The sequence below is a fragment of the Megascapheus bottae genome, chromosome 13, assembly GCF_031878675.1.
Source record: "Megascapheus bottae isolate mThoBot1 chromosome 13, mThoBot2.hap1, whole genome shotgun sequence".
NCBI classification, from domain to species: Eukaryota; Metazoa; Chordata; class Mammalia; order Rodentia; family Geomyidae; genus Megascapheus; species Megascapheus bottae.
The window spans coordinates 59644002-59663815 of NC_143521.1; the positions used below are offsets into that span (position 1 = coordinate 59644002).

Consider the following 19814-nt stretch of genomic DNA (forward strand, 5'->3'; position numbering starts at 1 on the left):
CACCAAGCCATCCTCTCCAGACACACGCTGGGGCTGGGCGCTCAGTAGGCAGGGGGAAGGTGACCTCCTGCCATTGTGGGCTCAGCGGAGATCTCCCTGCCTGGGAGACTCATTCCCAGTGCTCTTCCCACCCAGCACTCACTGACAAGGTCTACCTTACGCTTTGTTCGTCTGTATTGTAACGGAATTGGGGTTTTATGAGGACACTGCGGGGGAAGTGAATGCTGGGCTTGCTGAGTACTCCGTCACCCAAGCCCCACTCCAGCCCTTCTGGTCAGATCTTGTTTCTGCCGATGGCAGCCAGAGCAATATCTTTCCTGTATGTGTCCTACATAGCCAGGATGATAGTTGTACACTACTGTACCAAGTGTTTTTTGGTCGTTTTGTTTTGTTTTGTTTGTCTAGGTTGGCCTTGAACCTGAATCCTCCCAATCTCAGCTGGATTGTCAGTATCGTGCCACTGCATCCAGCTTATTGACTGAGATGAAGTTTCATGGATGTTTTGTCCCAGCTGGCTTTGAATTACTATTCTCTGCCTGTTAAGCAAGCTAGGATTATAGCTTGGGCCACTAGCACTTAGCCAGAACAGAGAAAGTAGTAATAAGTACCTGCGCTTCCTAGGTAGGTGCTTTCCCTCTTGAGCTGCTCTGCCAGCCCTTTTTACCTTTATTGTTTTTCTTTTTCATTTTTTTCTTCTTTTGTGCTGGTCCTCGGGCTTGAACTCAGGGCCTAGGTGCCCTGAGTTCTTTTGTTCAAGGCTAGGGCTCTACCACTTGAGCCAGTGAGCCACTTCCAGTTTTTGAGAGGTTTATTGAATCTCATGGGGGCCGTGAGTTTGGCCTAGTGGTAGAGTGCTTCCCTAGCATGCATGAAGCCCTGGGTTCCATTCCTCACTACCACATACACAGAAAAAGCTGGACGTAGTGCTATGGCTCAAGTGGTAGAGCTCTAGCCTTGAGAAAGCTCAAGGACAGTGTTCAGGCCCTGAGTTCAGGCCCCAGGACCGGCCAAAAAAAAAAAAAAAGAACCTGGCACATTGGCTCACGCCTGTAATCTCAGCTACTCGGGAGGCTGAGATATGAGGAGTGTGGTTCAAAGCCAGTCCGGGCATTAAAGTCTATGAGACTCCTTTCTCCAATTAACCACTAGAAAACACCAGAAGTGGGGCTGTGACTCAAAGGGTACTACGGTAGCCTTGAGCTGAAGAGCTCAGGCACAGCTCCCAGACCCAGAGTCCAAGCCACCAGGCAAAAAAAAAAAGAATCTCATGGGCTTTTCTGAGTAGGCTGGCTTTGAACTGTGATCCTCAGATCTCAGCCTCCTGAGTAGCTAGAATTTCAGCCTTGAGCCACCCGCGCCTAGCTCCTTCATTATTTTTTACATAGACTATTACATGTGTACGTAGGCCAGCCAGCCTGCACCACACTGTGCCCATTCATGCTTCCCACGCAGCTAGAATGACAAATGCATTCCACTCAGTCCAGTTGTTGATTGAGATCGGGTCTCGCATTTCTGCCTGTGCTGGCCTCAAACTGGATCCTCTCAATGTCTACCTCCCAAGTAGCTAGGCGTGTAGGCAAGACCCACCGAAAATTTTACTAGCTGAAAATCTCATTAGTGTTCAGAAGTAATGTTATTTTTAAATGATATTAATACAAGCTGTCACAAAATTGATGTTAAAATAATTCATTCCCCACATGCTCTTGAAAGACCATGCAGATGAAGAGGAGGGGAGCCTCACCATCTCACCACGGTCCCTGTTTGTCTCCTCGGAAGGCTGCACCTTCCTGGCAGCAGGTAGGTATAGCGAGGAGAAGAAACTCCATGTGCTATTGTCACCATCTTTGTGCACTGCTGTGCAGGTCACATGTTTGCAAACCAAATAATTCAAAGACACATATAGGGTCTCTTTTCAAAAAATAATCCCTAAAGGAAATATGGAATGGTGATTTCTTTTTTTTTTTAATCAGTTATGAGTCTGGGCCTGGATGATGTCTCTGAGCTCTTCAGCTCAAGGCTACTGACCTGCCCCCTTGAGCCACAGCCCAATTCTGGTTTTCTAGTGGTTAATTGGAGATAAGAGTCTCAGGTTCTTTAGTGCCCAGGCTGGCTTTGAACGGTGATCCTCGGATCTTAGCTTCCTGAGTGGCTAGGATGACAGGCGTGAGCCACTGTGCCCAGCTTGCAATGGTGATTTCTTATAATCATTAAACAATAGCAAATCTTTGGCTTCTAGGCTCTCTTGCCTTGCTGCATTTAGGTTTCAGATACCCATTCTGCTGCCTCTGTCCCTGTCGGGCCTTTCTGTCCCTCCCGCTGCTCATTCAGAGCACTCACCTGGCCCAGGGACTCCTCCTGTACCTCATGCCTTGTAGCCTCTCTCTTCCCAGCCATCTGAGCACCTTTGCTTACTTGAAGTGTCACTTTCTTCATCAGTCAGAATCTTGGCACATGCAGAAAAGTAACAGCAGCCACTCACTTCCAAACCAAACTACCATTTCATTCCTCACCTCTGACATTCCACATCATTTATTCTCTGTGTGTGTGTGGTGGGGAGGTTCATGGGGCTTGAACTTGGCCTGGGCACTATCCCTGAGCTCTACGGCTCAAGGCTACAATCCTACCCTTGAGCCAAGCCCACTTTCTGTTTTCTAGAGATTAATGGAATTAATTGGAGGTTAATAAGAGTGTTGGGTCCTTTTGTGCCCCAGCTGGCTTTGAACTGTGATCCTCAGAGCTCAGCCTCCTGAGTAGCTAGGGTTACAGGCGTGAGCCACAGTGCCCAGCCCACATCATTTATTCTAAGCTCCATAGAGAGAGGGACTTCAGTCTGTTTCATTCACTAACACATCCCATGCACTGAGCCTAACACATAGAAGTCTCTAAAATTGTGGCTTGTGGAATGAATGAATGAATGAATGAATGGGAAGATTAATGGGCACTGCCCACCTGGATACATTGGTGGCCTCACAAGAGGCAGAACAAGATTTTGGATTTGCCACACAGATGGTGGCCAGTAGCCCCAAGGCAGAGGAATCTGGCAGGTGGAAGGGGGGGACCTTGACCTCGACCCCGAGGGAGGCGGTCGGAGGGGATCTGGGCTGGGGACAATGAGGCAGGCTGCTAGCTTGGGAGTTAACCCAGAACTCTGCCTCACAGACTTTTCACAGATTGAGCTGCGCATTCTTGCACATTTATCTGGGGATCCAGAACTTCTGAAGTTATTCCAGGAATCTGAAAGAGATGATGTATTTTCTACCCTGACTGCACAGTGGTAAGATAACAAGCCACAGTATTATCCGTTCTACAAGACTACTGACACGATTTTAAAAGTCTGAAGTTATTCCAAGACTATTTTTACAAGGAAGAAATTAAGTTTTTCTCTAGTGGTTAATCATGTTGAAAAATGAAGATAGAAGCCAAGAGCTTCCTAATTATTAAAAAACAGATGACTTCCCCACTATAAGCAGGCACGTAAAGGGAATATTAGAAAAATAGCAAGTGCGAGTCGCACAGGAAGAAGAGGGAGCCCAGGCCCTGGATAAGTGAGCCGCAGCTTTCGCAGAGGAGGGCAGATGTCCTCTCTGCATCCCCACCAGTTTCAGGGGGCAGTAGCACCTGGCCCACAGCTGGCAGGCTCTCTCTGAGAGAACTGCAGAGGCAGACAGTCTTGGATTTGTCTAGGCAGTGCAGCTCCACCACCTGAGACCTAACAAGACTACATCCCTTATCCAGGCCAGCGACTGGTGCTCTCTGGCCTACGCTGTCCTCCTTGGCTGGCAGCGTACAAATGCCCACATTATTCAACCATGTTCCCTTAGGTTCAGAAACTCTTTCCCTAAATTCCTTCAGCTCTGTCCTGCAAGCATGACCCCAGGGACGTTCTGTAGCAACCACTTGATCTTCCCCAGCCCAGCTCCATTCCTCACCACTGCAGCCTAGCTCAGCTCCCTCCTGGGCCTACCAAGCTTGGGGGCTCACAAATAAGTGAGTGAATAGTATAGAGTCCAGGCTTGCCTGTGCCTTTAGCCAAAAACATTACCCAGAGACTTTTTATTTGGATAATAAAATCTAGGCACTTTTGTGTTTGTGTGTAACATATTTTTACTGAATATTTTAAAGTGTGTGAAAAAGCAGAAATCTTCAGATTAGGTAGAGAGAGGGGACACATTACAACTGTTCGTAGACACTAATATCAATAGAGACTGAAGGTAAGACCTAGACATGAAGAAGCTAATGTACTAGATTGGTACAAAGCAAATGTCAACATTTTTTAAAAGATGCTACAGATAAAAGAGGATATTTCATAATGATAGAAATATCACCTTTCATCAGAAAGTTAGAACAATCCATTTTTTAATTTTTATTTATTTATTTTTTGTGTGAGTCATGGAGCTTAAACTTGGTCTGGGCGCTGTCCCCGAGCTCTTCAGCTCAAGGCTACCACCCTACCCTTGAGGCAAGCCCCACTTCCCAGTTTCTTTTTTTTTTTTTTTTTTTTTGCCAGTCCTGGGCTGGAGCTCAGGGCCTGAGCACTGTCCTTGGACTTTCTCAAGGCTAGAGCTCTACCACTTGAGCCTCAGCACCACTTCCGGCTTTTTGCTATGTATGTGGTACCGAGGAATTGAACCCGGGTCTTCGTGCATGCTAGGCAAGCACTCTACCACTAGGCCAAACTCCTGGCCCCCCCACTTCCCATTTTCTAGAGGTAAACTGGAGGTCCTTTTGTGCCCAGGCTGGCTGTTTTGGGAATGGAATCTCACAGATGTTTCTGCCCAGGCTGGGCACAAACTGTTATCCTCTACATCCAGTCTCCACCAATGCCTACCTGAGCACCTTGTTCACTGAGGCAGTCTGGTGAATGCCCTGTCCACAAATTGGTGTGTAGCTTGTGGTGACAGCCAGCGAGCTCCTCTGGCTGGACTTGCCCCATCCCTGACAAAAGGACAGAATCTAGCCGTCAGTCACTTCCTCCCATAGCCACAGATGCAACTGTCACTGGTCACATGATGTGACAAGCAGGACTAGGCAGCAGTGGGGTTAAGGCCTCGCAGAACCTCCTTTGTTTAGTGCTTTCTGGTTGGGTGAATGAAGGAGTGGGGCTTCCCTTTCACTTTCCTGAGGGTTAATCAACTCATTGCCAGGGGTAAGTGCCATAGCCACCTTGCTCCCGGCTGTGGCTGTGGGACCTTCTTTCTTTCTTTTTTTTTTTTTTTTTTTTGGCCAGTCCTGGGCTTGAGCTCAGGGTCTGAGCACTGTCCTTGTGTTTCTCAAGGCTAGAGCTCTACCACTTGAGCCTCAGCACCATTTCTGGCTTTTTTCTATGTATGTGGTACCGAGGAATCGAACCCGGGTCTTCATGCATGCTAGGCAAGCACTCTACCCTGTGGGACCTTCTTTCAGTTAGTAACTGTGTCCCTTTGACTGAATCCATTTGGTGTGTGTGTGTGTGTGTGTGTGGTGTGTGTGTGTGTGTGTGTGTGGTGTGTGTGGTGTGTGTGTGTGTGTGTGTGTGTGGTGTGTGTGTGTGTGGTGTGTGTGTGGTGTGTGTGTGTGTGGTGTGTGGTGTGTGTGTGTGGTGTGTGTATGGTGTGTGGTGTGTGTGTGTGTGGTGTGTGTGTGTGTGTGTGGTGTGTGTATGGTGTGTGTGTGTGGTGTGTGGTGTGTGTGTGTGGTGTGTGTGTGTGTGTGTGTGTGTGTGTGGTGTGTGTATGGTGTGTGTGTGGTGTGTGTGTGGTGTGTGGTGTGTGTGTGTGGTGTGTGTGTGTGTGGTATGTGTGGTGTGTGTGGTGTGTGTGTGTGGTGTGTGGTGTGTGTGGTGTGTGTGTGTGGTGTGTGTGTGTGGTGTGTGTGTGGTGTGTGTGTGTGATGTGTGTGTGTGTGTGGTGTGTGTGTGGTGTGTGGTGTGTGTGCGTGTGTGTGGTGTGTGTGTGGTGTGTGTGTGTGTGTGGTGTGTGTATGTGTGTGTGGTGTGTGTATGTGTGTGTGGTGTGTGTGTGTGTGGTGTGTGTGTGTGTGTGTGGTGTGTGTGGTGTGTGTGTGTGTGGTGTGTGTGTGGTGTGTGTGGTGTGTGTGTGTGGTGTGTGTGTATGTGGTGTGTGGTGTGTGTGGTGTGTGTGTGTGGTGTGTGTGTGGTGTGTGTGTGTGGTGTGTGTGGTGTGTGTGTGTGTGTGTGTGTGGTGTGTGTGGTGTGTGTGTGTGTGTGTGTGGCGTGTGTGGGGGGGGTGTGTGTGTGTGGTGTATAGACACGTCCCAGGTCTTGATGCTCTCCTTGAGTTTTTTGTTCAAGGCTAGCACTCTCTCAATTGAGTCACATTTCCTGCTTTTTGGTGATTAATAACGATAATAGTCTCGTGAACTTTCCTGCCCATTCTGGCTTCAAACTTCTAGCCTCATATCTCAGTCTCTTGAGTACGTAGGATTACAGATATGAGCACTGGCACCCAGCTTGGGAGCCAAACTTCTTATTCATTGATCATTTCTTTTTGTTCTATGAACCATTTGTCTAATATGCTCTTCTTTTTTTTTTTAATTTTTGTGGGTCATGGAGCTTGGACTCTGGGCCTGGGCCCTGTCCCTGAGCTCTTCAGCTCCAGGCTACTGCCCTACCCCTGGGCCTGGGTGCTGTCCCTGAGCTCTTCAGCTCAAATCTACTGCCCTACCCTTGATCTAAGCCCTACTTCCCGTTTTCTAGAACCTTGATCCTTAGATCTTAGCCTCCTGAGTAGCTAGGATTACAGATGTGAGCCACCGCACCCAACTCTAATTTGTTCTTTTCTTTTGCCTAGGAGCTTTTGTACTACTTCTGGTTTTCTGGAGATAAGAGTCTCTTACCTCCAATTAACCCCTAGAAAACAGGAAGTGGCCCTGTGGCTCAAGGGGTAGGGCCATAGCCTTGAGCTGAAGAACTCAGGGACAGCACACAGGCCCAGAGTCCAAGCACCATGAGCCACTGCGCCTGGCTATGTATATATTTTTTATTAAGTAGTTGTACAAAGGGGTTTCAATTCCAGAAGTCAGGTCATGAGTGCAGTACATCTTGATCAATGTTACCCCCTCCATCTTTCTTTCCATTTTCCCCTCCCATCATACTCCCAAGTCATAGAGTTCAGCTTTTTCATAATGCACATTGAATGTAATGACTGCATTTATTCCCTCTTCCTCCCTCTGTTTGTGTGTCCCGGGTTTCCCTCCCCCACAGAGCACGTTTCTACCTCCTGGTATTCATCTTGTTAAATACCTCATTCGTTGTTCAAAGGAGTTACACCACTGGATTCCTCCTATAAGTCTGTTTGTGTGTATATATGTATATAACCCTATATATGCTATCAAGTCTGTTTGTATTTTAGATCCAACTTCCACATATGAAAGAAAACACAATCTATCCATCTCTGAGCCTGGCTTACCTCATTTAACACGATTTGTTCTAGCTCCCTCTGTTTCCCTACAAATGACATGTTGTTCTTTCTGATAGATGAGTAAAGTTCCATTGTATGGAATTGTATGTGCCACATTATCTACTCATCTATTGTAGGGCATCAGGGCTGTTGCCATAACTTGGATATTGTGAGTAGTGCATCACCGAACATGTATGTGCAGGTGTCTTTACCGTGTCCTAACATGCTAGGTTCTGGGTAAATGCCAAAGAATGGAATGGATGGATAATACAGAAGTTCTATGTTTAGTTGGGTTTTTTGTTGTTGTTTTGTTTTGTTTTTGCTAGTCCTGGGGCTTGAACTCAGAGCCTGAGCACTGTCCTTGGTCTTTCTCAAGGCTAGTGCTCTACCACTTGACCCACAGCACTACGTCTGGCTTTTTCTATGTATGTGGTACTGAAGAATCGAACCCCAGTCTTTGTGCATGCTAGGGAAGCACTCTACCAGTAGGCCACACCCCCAGCCTTTTGTTTGTTTGTTGTTGTTTTTCCAGTCCTGGGGCTTGAACTCAGAGTGTGAGCACTGTCCTTGTGCTTTCTCGAGTCTAGTGCTCTACCACTGGAGCTACATCACCACTTCTGGCTCTTTCTGTGTATGTGGAACTGAGGGATTGAACCCAGGGCTTCATGCATGCCAAGCAAGCGCTCTACCACTTGGCTACCCTCCCTGCCCTTCGTTGATGTTCTTGATGGTGGCCAATCTTACTGAAGTGAGCTGGAATTTCAATGTTGTTTTGATTTTGCATTTCCTTACAGCCAGGGATGTTGTTTCTTTTTGTGTTTAATGGTGACACTTGATGCTTTTTTCTGAGAAGTGTCTATTTAGCTCCTTTGATCACATATTAATTGAGTTATTGATTGGGAGGATTTATTGAGTTACTGATTGGGAATTAAGCTCCATGTATATTCTGGATTAGGCCTTTGTTGGATGTAGAGCTGATAAATAGCTCCCATTCTGTAGACTGCCATTTTAGCTTAGTAACAATGTTTTTAGTTATGCACAAACTTTTTAGTTTGACATAATTCCATTTGTTGATTCTCTCTCTAATTTACTGAGCTCTAGGATCTCTACTCAGAAAGTTCTGCCTATGCCAATATGTCCTAACATTTCTCCTCCTCCTTCCTGTAGTAGTTTCAATGTTTCAAGCCTGACATTATCAAGAATTTTTTGTGCAGGCTGACCTTGAATCAAACTTCTTTCCATCTCCCCCTCCCTAAGAGACTACAGACAAGAGTCACATCATCTGCCTTGTTTTCTATTTTTCATATTGCAGCAAGATCTTGCTAAGGTGCTTAACTTTGCCTCACATTTGCCATGCAGCCCAGGCAGACACACATGGATGCTCAGATTGTCTACTACTTATTGTTTTATTTTTGGCTTATGTTTGTTATGGTTTAGATATTAGGTTCCAAAAAAATGTTCTCACTGAGAGGCTGAGAGGTGCCTGAATCATAAGGGCTCCGACCCAATCACTGGGTTAACCCACTGATGGATCTTTGGGGGTGGGGGGAGACACACATGCATCAGTCCTGGTTTGTTTGTTTGTTTGGGCCAGTCTGGGGCTTGAACTCATTCTCAAGGCTAGCATAATACCACTTCTGGCTTTCTTTATGTATGTGGTACTGAGGAATCGAACCCAGGGCTTTATGTATGATAGGCAAGCACTCTACCACTAGGCCACGCTCCCGGCCCCAGTCCTAGGACTTAAACTAAGGGCCAGAGTGTTGTCTCTGAGCCTTTTTGTTCAAGGCTAGTGCTCCACCACTATGCACCACAGCTCCACTTCAAGCTTTTTGATGGTTGATTGGAATTAAAAGTGTCATGAAATTCTCTGAGCAGACTGGTTTTGAACCATGATCCTCAGATCTCAGCCCCCTGAGCAGTTAGGAGTCCAGGCGTGGGTCACAGACGTCCAGCTCTGGACCTACAACTTGATGGTACTATAGAGCGTGAGGGAAACCTTCTCAGATGAGGCCTACTTGAAGGAAGCTGGTTACTGGAGGACTGTCCTCATAGCTTATCCTGAGTCCTTTTCTTTTCTTTTATTGTGAAGGTGATGAACAAGAGGGTTACAGTCACATACATAAGGTAATGAGTTCATTTCTTTTTTGACCATTGTTACCCCCTCCCTTATTTTCTCTTGCTTTTCCCAGATCCCCACCCTACCCCCAGTTGTAAAGTTCATTTCCTACATAGTATCCAGTAAGTGTCATTGTTGCATTAGTTCATCCTTTGCCCTGCTGTTTCTGTGATTCCCCTTCCCTTCTATGGATCAGAATTTTAAAATATAGAACGTTTCACAAATTTGCGTGTCATGCTTGTGCAGAGGCCATGCTCATCTTCTCCATATCACTCCAGTTCTAGTATGGGTGCAGCAGAAGCCAGCGTTCCTGGGCCCCTTTCCGTCTGTCTCGCGCCTCTGTGCACAAGATTAACCTTTTCTTGCCACATGCTCCTTGCTGTGCTGTTCAGCCTTCCCATGGGTCAGAGGCAGTGGAGTCCAGTGCACTGCACCCATGAGCCAGGACAAATCTGTACTTCCCTGAACTGTTTCTTTCAGACATTTGTCACAGAGGCAAGAAAATTAACAATTTTAAAGCTGGGCGTGGTGGCTCAAGCCTGTCATCCTAGCTACTCAGGAAGCTGAGATCTGAGGATCGAGGTTCAAAGCCAGCCCGGGCACAAAAGGACTTGAGACTCTTATCTCCAGTTAACCATCAGAAAACTGGAAGTGGCACTGTGGCTCTAGGGGTAGGGTGGTAGCCTTGAGCTGAAGAGCTCAGGGATAGCACCCACGCCCAGAGTTCAACAAAAAAGAAAGAAAGAAATTGAAAAGACTGGCAATATGTTTACTGAATTTACTACACATCACATCTAAATTTCTGAATTTATTGGCACAAAGTTGCTTATACAATTCTCTATTTAGTCATGTTAATTACTGTAAGGTCTATAATGATGTTCTCTTTTTATTCTGGTATTGATAATTTGTGCTTTCTCTTCTTCAGCCTCGCTAGGCCTTTATATGTTTTATTAATCTTTCCTTCCTTAAGTTGCTTATGTTAGGCATTCTGTCACAGATTCACTTGGCCCTATCAGGAGTCTGTCCTCTGTGAGGGCTGGAGAAGTAATGGAGGGTCTTATTCCCAAGGGTTTTCTCTCAGAACGTTCCTGTGACATGATACCTCTGAGCCATGCCTCCATTCTTATTTTTTACTGGTTATTTTTGGACCCTATCTGAGAAGTAACTAAAGCAAGAATGCTGGTGGTATGGCTCAAGTGGTAGAGTGCCTTGCTTAGCATGCTTGAGTTCCTGTGTTTAAACCCCAGTGACATAAATAAATAGTTTTCATTGAACACTTTCTGATTTCTGTTTGCATTTCCCTCCATGCAAAAGATAGTTTATTGAGTGTTTTGGGTTTTGTTACCCTTCCATCTTTCTTTCCATTTTTTCCTCCCATCATACTCCCAAGTCATAGAGTTCAGCTTTTTCATAATGCACATTGAATATAATGACTGCATTTATTCCCTCTTCCTCTCTCTGTTTGTGTGTCCCGGGTTTCCCTTCCCCACAGAGCACGTTTCTACCTCCTGGTATTCACCTTGTTAAATCCCATAAAGCTGCCATTGCAACAAAGGTATTGTCTGCTTCCATGACAGCTGGCCTTACACAGTGGCGTTGCAACACAATCTAGGCTCCTGGTTTCTTGTTGGTGGGTTGGTGCTGGAAATCTCTAAACACATCTGTCAGCAATGACTTTATTGGGAGCAGGATTGGAGCCTGTAGGGACTTCCAAAGTAAAGGCAAGGAGTGGGAGTGGACAGTGTGACATAGCAGCTGGCATGTGTTTCTTCTGAGCATATGCATCTCGGCTTTTAGCTTCCTGTCTAAATACAGTCTGAACAATGCCAAGCTTAAAGGTGAGATAATCAACTGAGTGGCAGCAGTGCAGGGGAACTGGAAACGGGTTGGTATTTACAAGCTAGATGTTCAGAATTAATGCTGAAACGGATGGATAAATGGAAGGGATGAAGCAGGCAGCTTTGTGGTCCTCCCACCTCAGAAGCCGAACAAAACCATCAGAAAGAGAACCAACTATCCCAGAACACTAAGAACAAAGAGAGGCCAGATGCTGGGGGCTCACCGCTCACCCTGTAATCCTAGCTAATTGAGAGGCCGAGACCTGAGCATCACGGTTCAACATCAGCCCAGCAGAAAGTCTATGAGACTCTCCTCCCCAAAAACTACCAGAAACCTGGAAGTGGTGCTGTGACTCACGTGGTAGAGCGCGAGCCTTGAACTGGACAGCACAGGGACAGCACCCAGACCCAGAGTTCAAGCCCCACGACTGACCAAAGAAAAAAGAAAGGACAAAGAATGGTGCCCCAGCCCTTGGCTGAGTGAGGAAAAGGGCCACATGAGATGAGAGTAGGAAGGGCTCTATGATTTTTTTTTTCCAGTCCTGGGTCTTGAACACAGGGCCTGGGTACCGTCATTGGACACATTTTGCTCAAGGCTAGCACCCTGACACTTGAGCCACAGCACCACTTCCAACTTCTTTGTGTGTATATAGTACTAAGGAATCAAACCCAGGGTTTCATGCAGGCGAGCACTCTACCACCAGTCAAACTTCTGGCCTCTAGATGTTTCTCTTGTCCCTAGGTGTCCACGTGACCCCTGTGGCAGCGGCAAAGTTGCTTGGTCCCTGGCTATCGAGGGGTCAGAGAAAAGTGTGTGCGTGTGTGTGTGTGTGTGTGTGTGTGTGTCTTGGGGGGGTGCCTAGAAAACTGGAGGCTGCACATCTTGTCTCTCCTGCCCACAGGACAGGAGAAGATGAGGGGTGTGAGGTGGACTAAGACCCCTCTGAAGGTAGTTCCAGCTGTCTGTGACAGCATGCTATCTTTCTACGCAGGAAAGACATTCCCATGGAGCGTGTGACCCTCACAGACAGAGAACAGACCAAGAAGGTGGTGTACTCGGTAGTCTATGGAGCAGGTAGGTCAGCCAGTGGCATCTGCGTATGTGTTGTCTACACAAACATGACGGTGACATTTATGACATTAATCACTAGTCAGACCACTGCACATCACCATCTCAGTGTCATAGCCAACCTTCCCTAGAAGAGCAGGGATATGAAGGGACCCTGCCTTGAACCAAGGAGGTAGTGCAGAGACACCTAGAAGAGGACTTGTTTCTCAGACTCCGAAACCTGTTCCTACACACATCGCAGTGCAGACTTCAGAGCAGCAGGTAGCCTGTCACCCCAGCAATTCTGGGGACCACAGTGTTCCTTCTCGACAGCAAGGGCTTTCTTGTGAGAGCCCCTTGGCCCTTAGGGCTTTGCATGCAGCCTTCCCTCCGTGGAAGTGCACTGCTTACACAGAGCTCACCACTCCGGAGTTGTCCTCACTCACCTCTCCCCTGCTCAGTTGTCTCATCCTGCCATATCAGTTACTCATCTCGGTACAACAAAGAGCCACAAACACCTGAAAATCCATAGTTGCCCAGTCCTGGTGACTCACACATGTGGTTCTGCCTACTCAGAAGGCTGAGATTTGAGAATTGTGGTTCAAAGCCCACATGGGCAGGCTTAAAGTCCATAACTTATCTCCAGTTAACCATCAGAAAACTGGAAGTGGCTCAAAATGGTAGAACATTAGCCTTGAACAAAAAGAGCGTAGGCAATACCCAGACTCTGGGTTGAAGCCTTACAACCAACAAAAGATAAATCCATTGTTACCTCATAGCCCCAATGAACCCTTGCCAGCTACATTTAGGATGCAGGCTGGACTGTGGGCTCAGCCTCACCCGAGGTTCAACTGGTGTGGGCTCCACTTTCTTCTCTTTCAGTTTCCATGAGCCAGGTCTGCTCTTCTGTTCAGGGTCTCACATGGAACCTGAATGAGCCAACCAGAGCAGGAGCCCCATCGGGTCTGCTGCATGGCAGAGAAGCATGTGGTCCTCACTGGGCAATCTCCAAGGCTATTCTAGAAGGCAGACTGGGTGCCCAGGACCTGAGCTGTAGGAGATCGGTGACATTAGTGACTTCTCAGAGCTGCCTGGCCCCCTCCCTCCACCGACTTCCCAGCTGAGCCCTGAACTTGCCTGGGAAATAGGAGCAAAACCTTCTGCCAACTGCATCTGATCTTGATACTTTGCAGCCTGGTTACAATGTGCCATGTGCTGTGGCTCTGCAGGTACAGGGCTGCCTCCCTACCTGCCCTTGCTAAATCCTGACCCTCGTCTCTGGCCAGGCAGCCTCATAAGAGGCCCTCAACCTCGACGCCTGTCCTCTCTTCCACAGATGTCCTCTTCAGGTGGCTGGGGCTGCATGTGACACCAGAAACTCACATCTGTGCCCTCTGCCCCCTGTCTAGGTCCTGCCTCAGAGCTGTGCTATGTCTGCAGCCAGTCCCAGAGGTCTCCCAACACTCACCCCTCCTGCCTGGGGCCAGCCCACGAGCCAGGAATGCATGTGCAGCTCCCCTCAGGGTACCTGGCCTGTCCCCTCCCAGGAGGCTAGGGCCACTCATCCTCACGGAGGAAGCCACCCCAGATAAAGGCAGCTCTTTCTGGAGCTTTCACTTTACTTTCTCTGGAGAGGAAAAGATGTGCTGTAAATAAGCAGTGAGTCATGAGCTGCGATGCTGGTAAAGGGGTAATTTGGCTGCTTTTAGCCCTGATGGTGACAGGGGCTCCCACCCAAAGCCTACATCTCTGCTGCCCCTCTTGTTCCCAGCCCCCCCGACAGCCAGACTTACCATTTATCTGCTGGCTGCCTGGCTTGCTCGGGCTGTGTCTCTGTTAGAAACAAGCTTGCTGATAAGCAGGGCTAAGAAGCCCAGTGAACTACCAGCTTCCTAGATGGCACATGCCCTGGGAAAAGCCAAGGAGGGGCTTTGGCCTGGGCAGCTGTCTGTGGTGAGCAGCAATTTCCCCACAGAAGCCACATATGGGCAACCTGGACGGAATGCTGGGCCACAGAACTAGCCTTCTATGGAAGGAAGAGTGAGGACTCTGATGAAGACAGAGCAAGCCGCGGGGCCGTGAGAAATGGGGAGAGGGTGTTCAGCCTCCTGTAGCCCAGGGAAGGCCACCCACCCCAGATCCTGCACCTGGAGCTCACCTGGAGCCTAGACCCCCATGGTGGACCACTGTATCCCCTTCAGTCAGCCAAATTCAGCACCTGCTAACTTGCTGGGATACCCCACACACAGCCGGCTGGGCTGCTTCCAGTCATCTCTGAGCCTAGCAAAAACCTGACCCCCCCAGAAGCCACCTCTAAGCCCCCAGGCCCATTCCTACTTTCTGCCTAACACCGAAACTCTGGTCGTTTCACCCCCAGACAGTACAGTCTGCAGGTGCTGAGTGTATGGAGATGCTGGCCTACTGTGTGCCAAGAGGACTGGACAGGTGCTGGTCCAGGAGATGCGTGATCAGAACTGAGCCCAACCCTGTGCTTCCCTAGTACACAGGGAGCCCCAAGGATTACCCTAGAGCTGGAGGGGGCATGGCTGCCCGAGCAGTAAGCACTGGACCTGTGCAGGGAAGTCTGTCCACCGGAGCAGCCCACCTGCTGCTGGGTGCTGGGGGCTTGGTCATCTGGAGAGACAGCGTATGGTGCAGCAGCACTGAGAGAAAAATGTCTTCCTAAGGCTAACTGTACAGTGCTGTGTAAGCAGATGTGCGTGTGTGCATACATGCGCACAGGGTATAATTAGCCATCTGGGAAAAGTCAGACTGTGTTTTGTATTATTTTAGGGGTGGAAAGTGCTAAGTGCCCCTACCAAGCAATCCTGGATATACAGGGTGGGAGACAGTCCCACACATGACTACAACAAAGGAAGAAAGAAGGAACCATTGCACATGAAACAGACCAGAGAAGCCAGGAGCCAAGAGTCATTGCCTTCGGGAAGGAACAGAAGCCCGAGAGTGCTGGCTTCTGCACCGCAGGGCGAAGAGCGGTGCAGCCCAGGGCCTCTGCCTCTGTCTCAGCCCCTCTCATGCTACACTTAGTCCAACAGCCTCATGAGCAGGCTTTCTGCAAGGAGCAGGACGTTGACCGCCTGTGCCATTCTGATAGCCTAGCAGCTCTGCAGAAGAAAGCAGCCATATATATTCAGGAGAGGTGAAGCTTCTAACATGAGCCAAGCAGCTCCCATCAGACCAATCTGCCCAAAGACTCCAGTATTACAAATTACCAGAAAGCCCTGAACAGAAAACCAGGGAATACAGGAAGAGAGGGGTGGTCCAGGGTGTTCCGTCATCTTGCAGCTTCACACAGACTTGAAGAAGTAGAGGACAGAGTTTGGGGCTGCCAAGTGAGTCTGGAAAATGAAGGAAGAAATTCCAGAAGGAAGAGAACTAGGGAGCAGCTCAAATTCTCATTGCTGCCTCACCACTAACTGCATGATAAAAACAACTTCAGCCAGCTAAGGCTCAAAGAGCTCATCTCAGATTTCAGTTGCTAGCTATTGCAAGGAGATAGACTCTTTTTTTTTTTTCTTTTTTTTTTTGCCAGTCCTAGGACGTGAACTCAGAGTCTGAGCACTATCCTTGGGCTTTCTCGAGGGTAGAGCTCTACCACTTGAGCCACACTTCTGGCTTGTTCTATGTATGTGGTACTGAGGAATCTAATCCAGGTCATTGTGCATGGTAGGCAAGCACTCTACCACTAGGCCAAACTCCCGGCCCCAAGGAGATAGACTAAATTTTGATTTTGGCCACATTAACTGTCTGCTAGAAAAAAGTAACCCTGTGAAGAATAGAGCGGAATCTGGTGTCCACATAGTCTCGGTAGCTGGGACATGATCTCAAAGTCCTAGGCATGTGAGGAGTCAGGGCAGCAAGACCACGCTCAGGAGCAAAGGCTTTTATGGCAGCAGATCCTGAGATGGACAGACACGGATTGATTGCACTTTTTCGGGTCCTACAGCTCGAACTCTAAGCTTGGGTATTGTCCCTTACCTTCTTTTGCTCAAGGTGAATGCTCTACCACTTGAGCCATAGGGCCACTTCCAGCTTTTCTGAGTAGTTTATTGGAGATAAGAGTCTCACAGAGTTTCCTGCCCAGGTGGGCTTTGAACTGTGATCCTCAGATCTCAGCCTCCTGAGAAGCTAGGATTATATTCGTGAGCCACCGGTGCCCGCCAGACAAGGATTTCAAAGCTGCTATTATCAGTGTACTCGAGGATGTGGAGGAAAACGTTCTCCTAACAATTGCAGGGAAAGGAAAAGTATAAAGCTAAGAACTGCAATATCAAAACTAAAACTATACAGAAGAGCCTAATGGCAGATGGGAGGTAAGACCTAGCAAGAAGAAGCCAGTCCCTCTGGCTGACCTGGCTATGTAGTCTAGCTGTCTTCAGAGTCCTTTCTGCAAGAGAGCAATATGCCCACAGTATGCCCATGGCTGAAAGGTAGTGACTAGAATGTGATAGAAAGATGTATATATTATTAAAATAAAATGTGGCAAAACCCATAAATTGGGAAGGGAATAATGTACTATCTTAAGTCCCAAAAGGCTTTGCAAGCTTTTCCTTTCTAGCCAAATGACATCAAGGATGCACCAAGGCTCCAGAAAGTTTCTCCCTCTTCCTGGATGAATGTTAGGAAACAGAACATCAGATTTCCCTCTGTCCTGGAAAAGCAAGAACTAATGTCACCCTCCACTGTCCCAGAGACTCAATATTATTGGGTCTAGTACTAAGAACGGCCTCAGCTGGCCAAGACCTGACCAGATGTGCAAGGGCTGTCAGCCCATTCCTATCTTCATTTCACAGACTTCAGTTCCTGGGCTGCCTTTGATCCCTGATCCTCAGATCTCAGCCTCCTGAGTAGCTGGGATTACAGGCGTGAGCCACGGCTACCAGCAAGCCTCCCCCAGTTCTTTTCCAGTTCTTTTTTGTACGTGTGTGTGGGCCACGGGGCTTGAACTCAGCCTGGGCACTGTTCCTGAACTCTTCAGCTCAAGGCTACCACCCTACCCCTGGGCCTGAGCCAAGCCCCACTTCCCATTTTCTAGAAGTTAACTATAGATAAGTCTCCTGTCCTTTTGTACCGGGCTGGCTTTGAACCTTGATTCTCTGATCTCAGCCTCCTGAGTAGCTGGGATTATAGGTGTGAGCCACCGCTACCTGTTGGCAAGCCTCCCCCACTTCTGCAGTCAGATCTCCCACTAGCCAAGCCAAGAACAGTACTGGGTCTACTTCATTCACAGACATATGGAGAAAGTGTTTAGCTGGCCCTATACAGATCCATGAGACTCAGCACCTCGTCTGTGCAGCCCAAAGCCAGTACCAGCTCAGTACTATGGTCCATGGTGCCACTGGGCCTTGACTCACTGCCTCCCCCTGCCACACCCAGTCACCTCTGAGACCTGTGTGCCTGGTACCACTCAAATGCTTTTAGTGCCCTTCATTCAATTGTTATGGATTGGGCTGGACTCTGATCATGGATCTTTCTGACTCGTACAGGGAAGGAGCGGCTTGCTGCTTGCCTTGGCGTTACTGTTCAAGAAGCCTCCTGCTTCTTGGAGAGTTTTTTGCACAAGTACAAGAAAATTAAGGACTTTTCCCAAGCAGCTATTTCCCAGTGTCACCATACAGGTAAGCCAGCCACAGCCAAGCCTCTGGCAGCTAGTGGTATCTGTGGCTCATGGTTCTGCAGCTAGGTGGATACATAGATAAATGGACAGTGTATGAATCAGACTGCTGAGTCTGGGAAGAAGATGAGAGCAAGCCATCGTCTGTGTCTGGATAGATAGACAAAGAAAGCATCAGCACACAGGAAGAAGATAGAACCAGGCTCTTACAGCAGCAAAACAATCTTGAGTAATAGATGATAGATGCCCAGATAGACAAACAGTAGATGATAGCAGCACACACAAAAAATGGAGACATATGTTCCTGGGAAAGGCAGGCAGTCCATTTACAAGAATTGCACAATGTGGTCTCAAAGGAAACACAAACAGACTTCAAAGAATTTTAAGCCAGTTATAACGGGGACTGCAGTGCAGTCAGAAGCTAGTTCTGTACAGATCTGTGTGGGTAGCTGTCTGTCCATATACTTAGATGTAAATGTGTCATGATCCTGAGTAAAGTAAAAAGAAAAGAAAGGACATCCCTTAAAAAAGACATGATTTGGAGATGAATGACAATAAAACATCTCAGCACAAACCATGAGACCTGGAAATTAAGCAATACACTAAAAATAGTATCTTAAAAAGAAACTTGTAGCCGGGCACGATGGCTCATGCCTGTAATCCTCGCTACTCAGGAGGCTGAGATCTGGATCAAAGTTCAAAGCTAGCCTGAGATTTTATCTCAAATTAGCCTCTAGAAAAATGGGAAGTGGGGCTTGGCTCAAGGATAGGGTGGTAGCCTGGAGCTGAAGAGCTCAGAGATAGCACCCAGGCTGAGTTCAAGCCCCATGACCCACAAAGAAGAAGGAGAAGCAGCAACAACAACTTGTAGCCCGGCACCAGTGGCTCCTGCCTGTCATCCTTTCTGCTCAGGAGGCTGAGCCTGAGGATTGCGGTTCAGAGCAGCCCGGGCATGAAAGTCTGTGGACCACCAGAAACCAGAGTGGCACTGTGGCTCAAAGTAGTAGGGCGATAGCCTTGAGTTCAAGAGCTCAGGGACAGCACCCAGGCCCAGAATTCAAGCCCCAGAAAAGGAAGAAAGGAAATAGAAGAACAGAAGTTAATGAACAACAAGAAATAAGACCAATAATTGGTTCCAAGAGAGCATTCCCAAACCAACATTCTCCCGTTAGTGAGAAACAGTCAAGGAAGGATTGGCTTGGCAGGAGTCAGGCCTGACTAACCCTAGCATGACCCCTCCAGGTACACACAGATTTGGGCAGCCTACAGCACCCCAGAGCTTCCCAGGGACTCATGAGGGTCGTCCACCTGGGGTCTGGATACACCTCCCATAGCTTCTCCTTGACTACCAGAAAGGTGGCATTGCACCTGGCTGTTTCCACTGGCCCCTAAAGGGACCACCAAGAGCCCCCGGCCAGCACCCTAAGAACTCCTGCTGTAGAACTCCACTCTGGGTGTAATCAGAGCACAAGAGCAAGAGCAAACACCTTCCTGCAATCTTACAGGGCCTGGGCCGCCTGGCCTGGGGATGTTCCTGGAGATGAATCACTCCCAGAAGCAGTGACCATTTCCTGTCCAGGAGCCCAGGATTTACCAACAATTAAATACTCTCCATTTTGCAATGTTGAAATAGTGTTAGTAAAACAGAGGTAGAGATCCACCTCCCACAGGGACAGGAATTAAACACTGTTTCAGCGTTGTTCCATATTGTTAAATCACTGTTGCTGATAAGCCCTTGTTATCAGCACCCCTTGTTATCAGCACCTTTTTGTGTATG

General features: G+C 48.1%; 1 protein-coding gene and 1 non-coding gene across 2 annotated transcripts in view; one reads left to right on the forward strand and one right to left on the reverse strand.

Annotated features, from left to right (window-relative positions):
• The window catches only part of Poln (DNA polymerase nu), an 85730-nt gene that overhangs the window by 59620 nt on the left and 6296 nt on the right, over positions 1-19814 (forward strand). The window contains exons 16-19 of the mRNA XM_090343922.1: positions 1711-1797; positions 3160-3274; positions 12347-12429; positions 17910-18041. Coding sequence (XP_090200048.1) covers positions 1711-1797; positions 3160-3274; positions 12347-12429; positions 17910-18041 — 417 coding nt within the window. The remainder of the gene's footprint in view (positions 1-1710; positions 1798-3159; positions 3275-12346; positions 12430-17909; positions 18042-19814) is intronic.
• Positions 9718-9824, reverse strand: LOC150056047 (U6 spliceosomal RNA). The gene has a single exon (XR_016537524.1). It is a non-coding gene; the product is annotated as a U6 spliceosomal RNA (small nuclear RNA).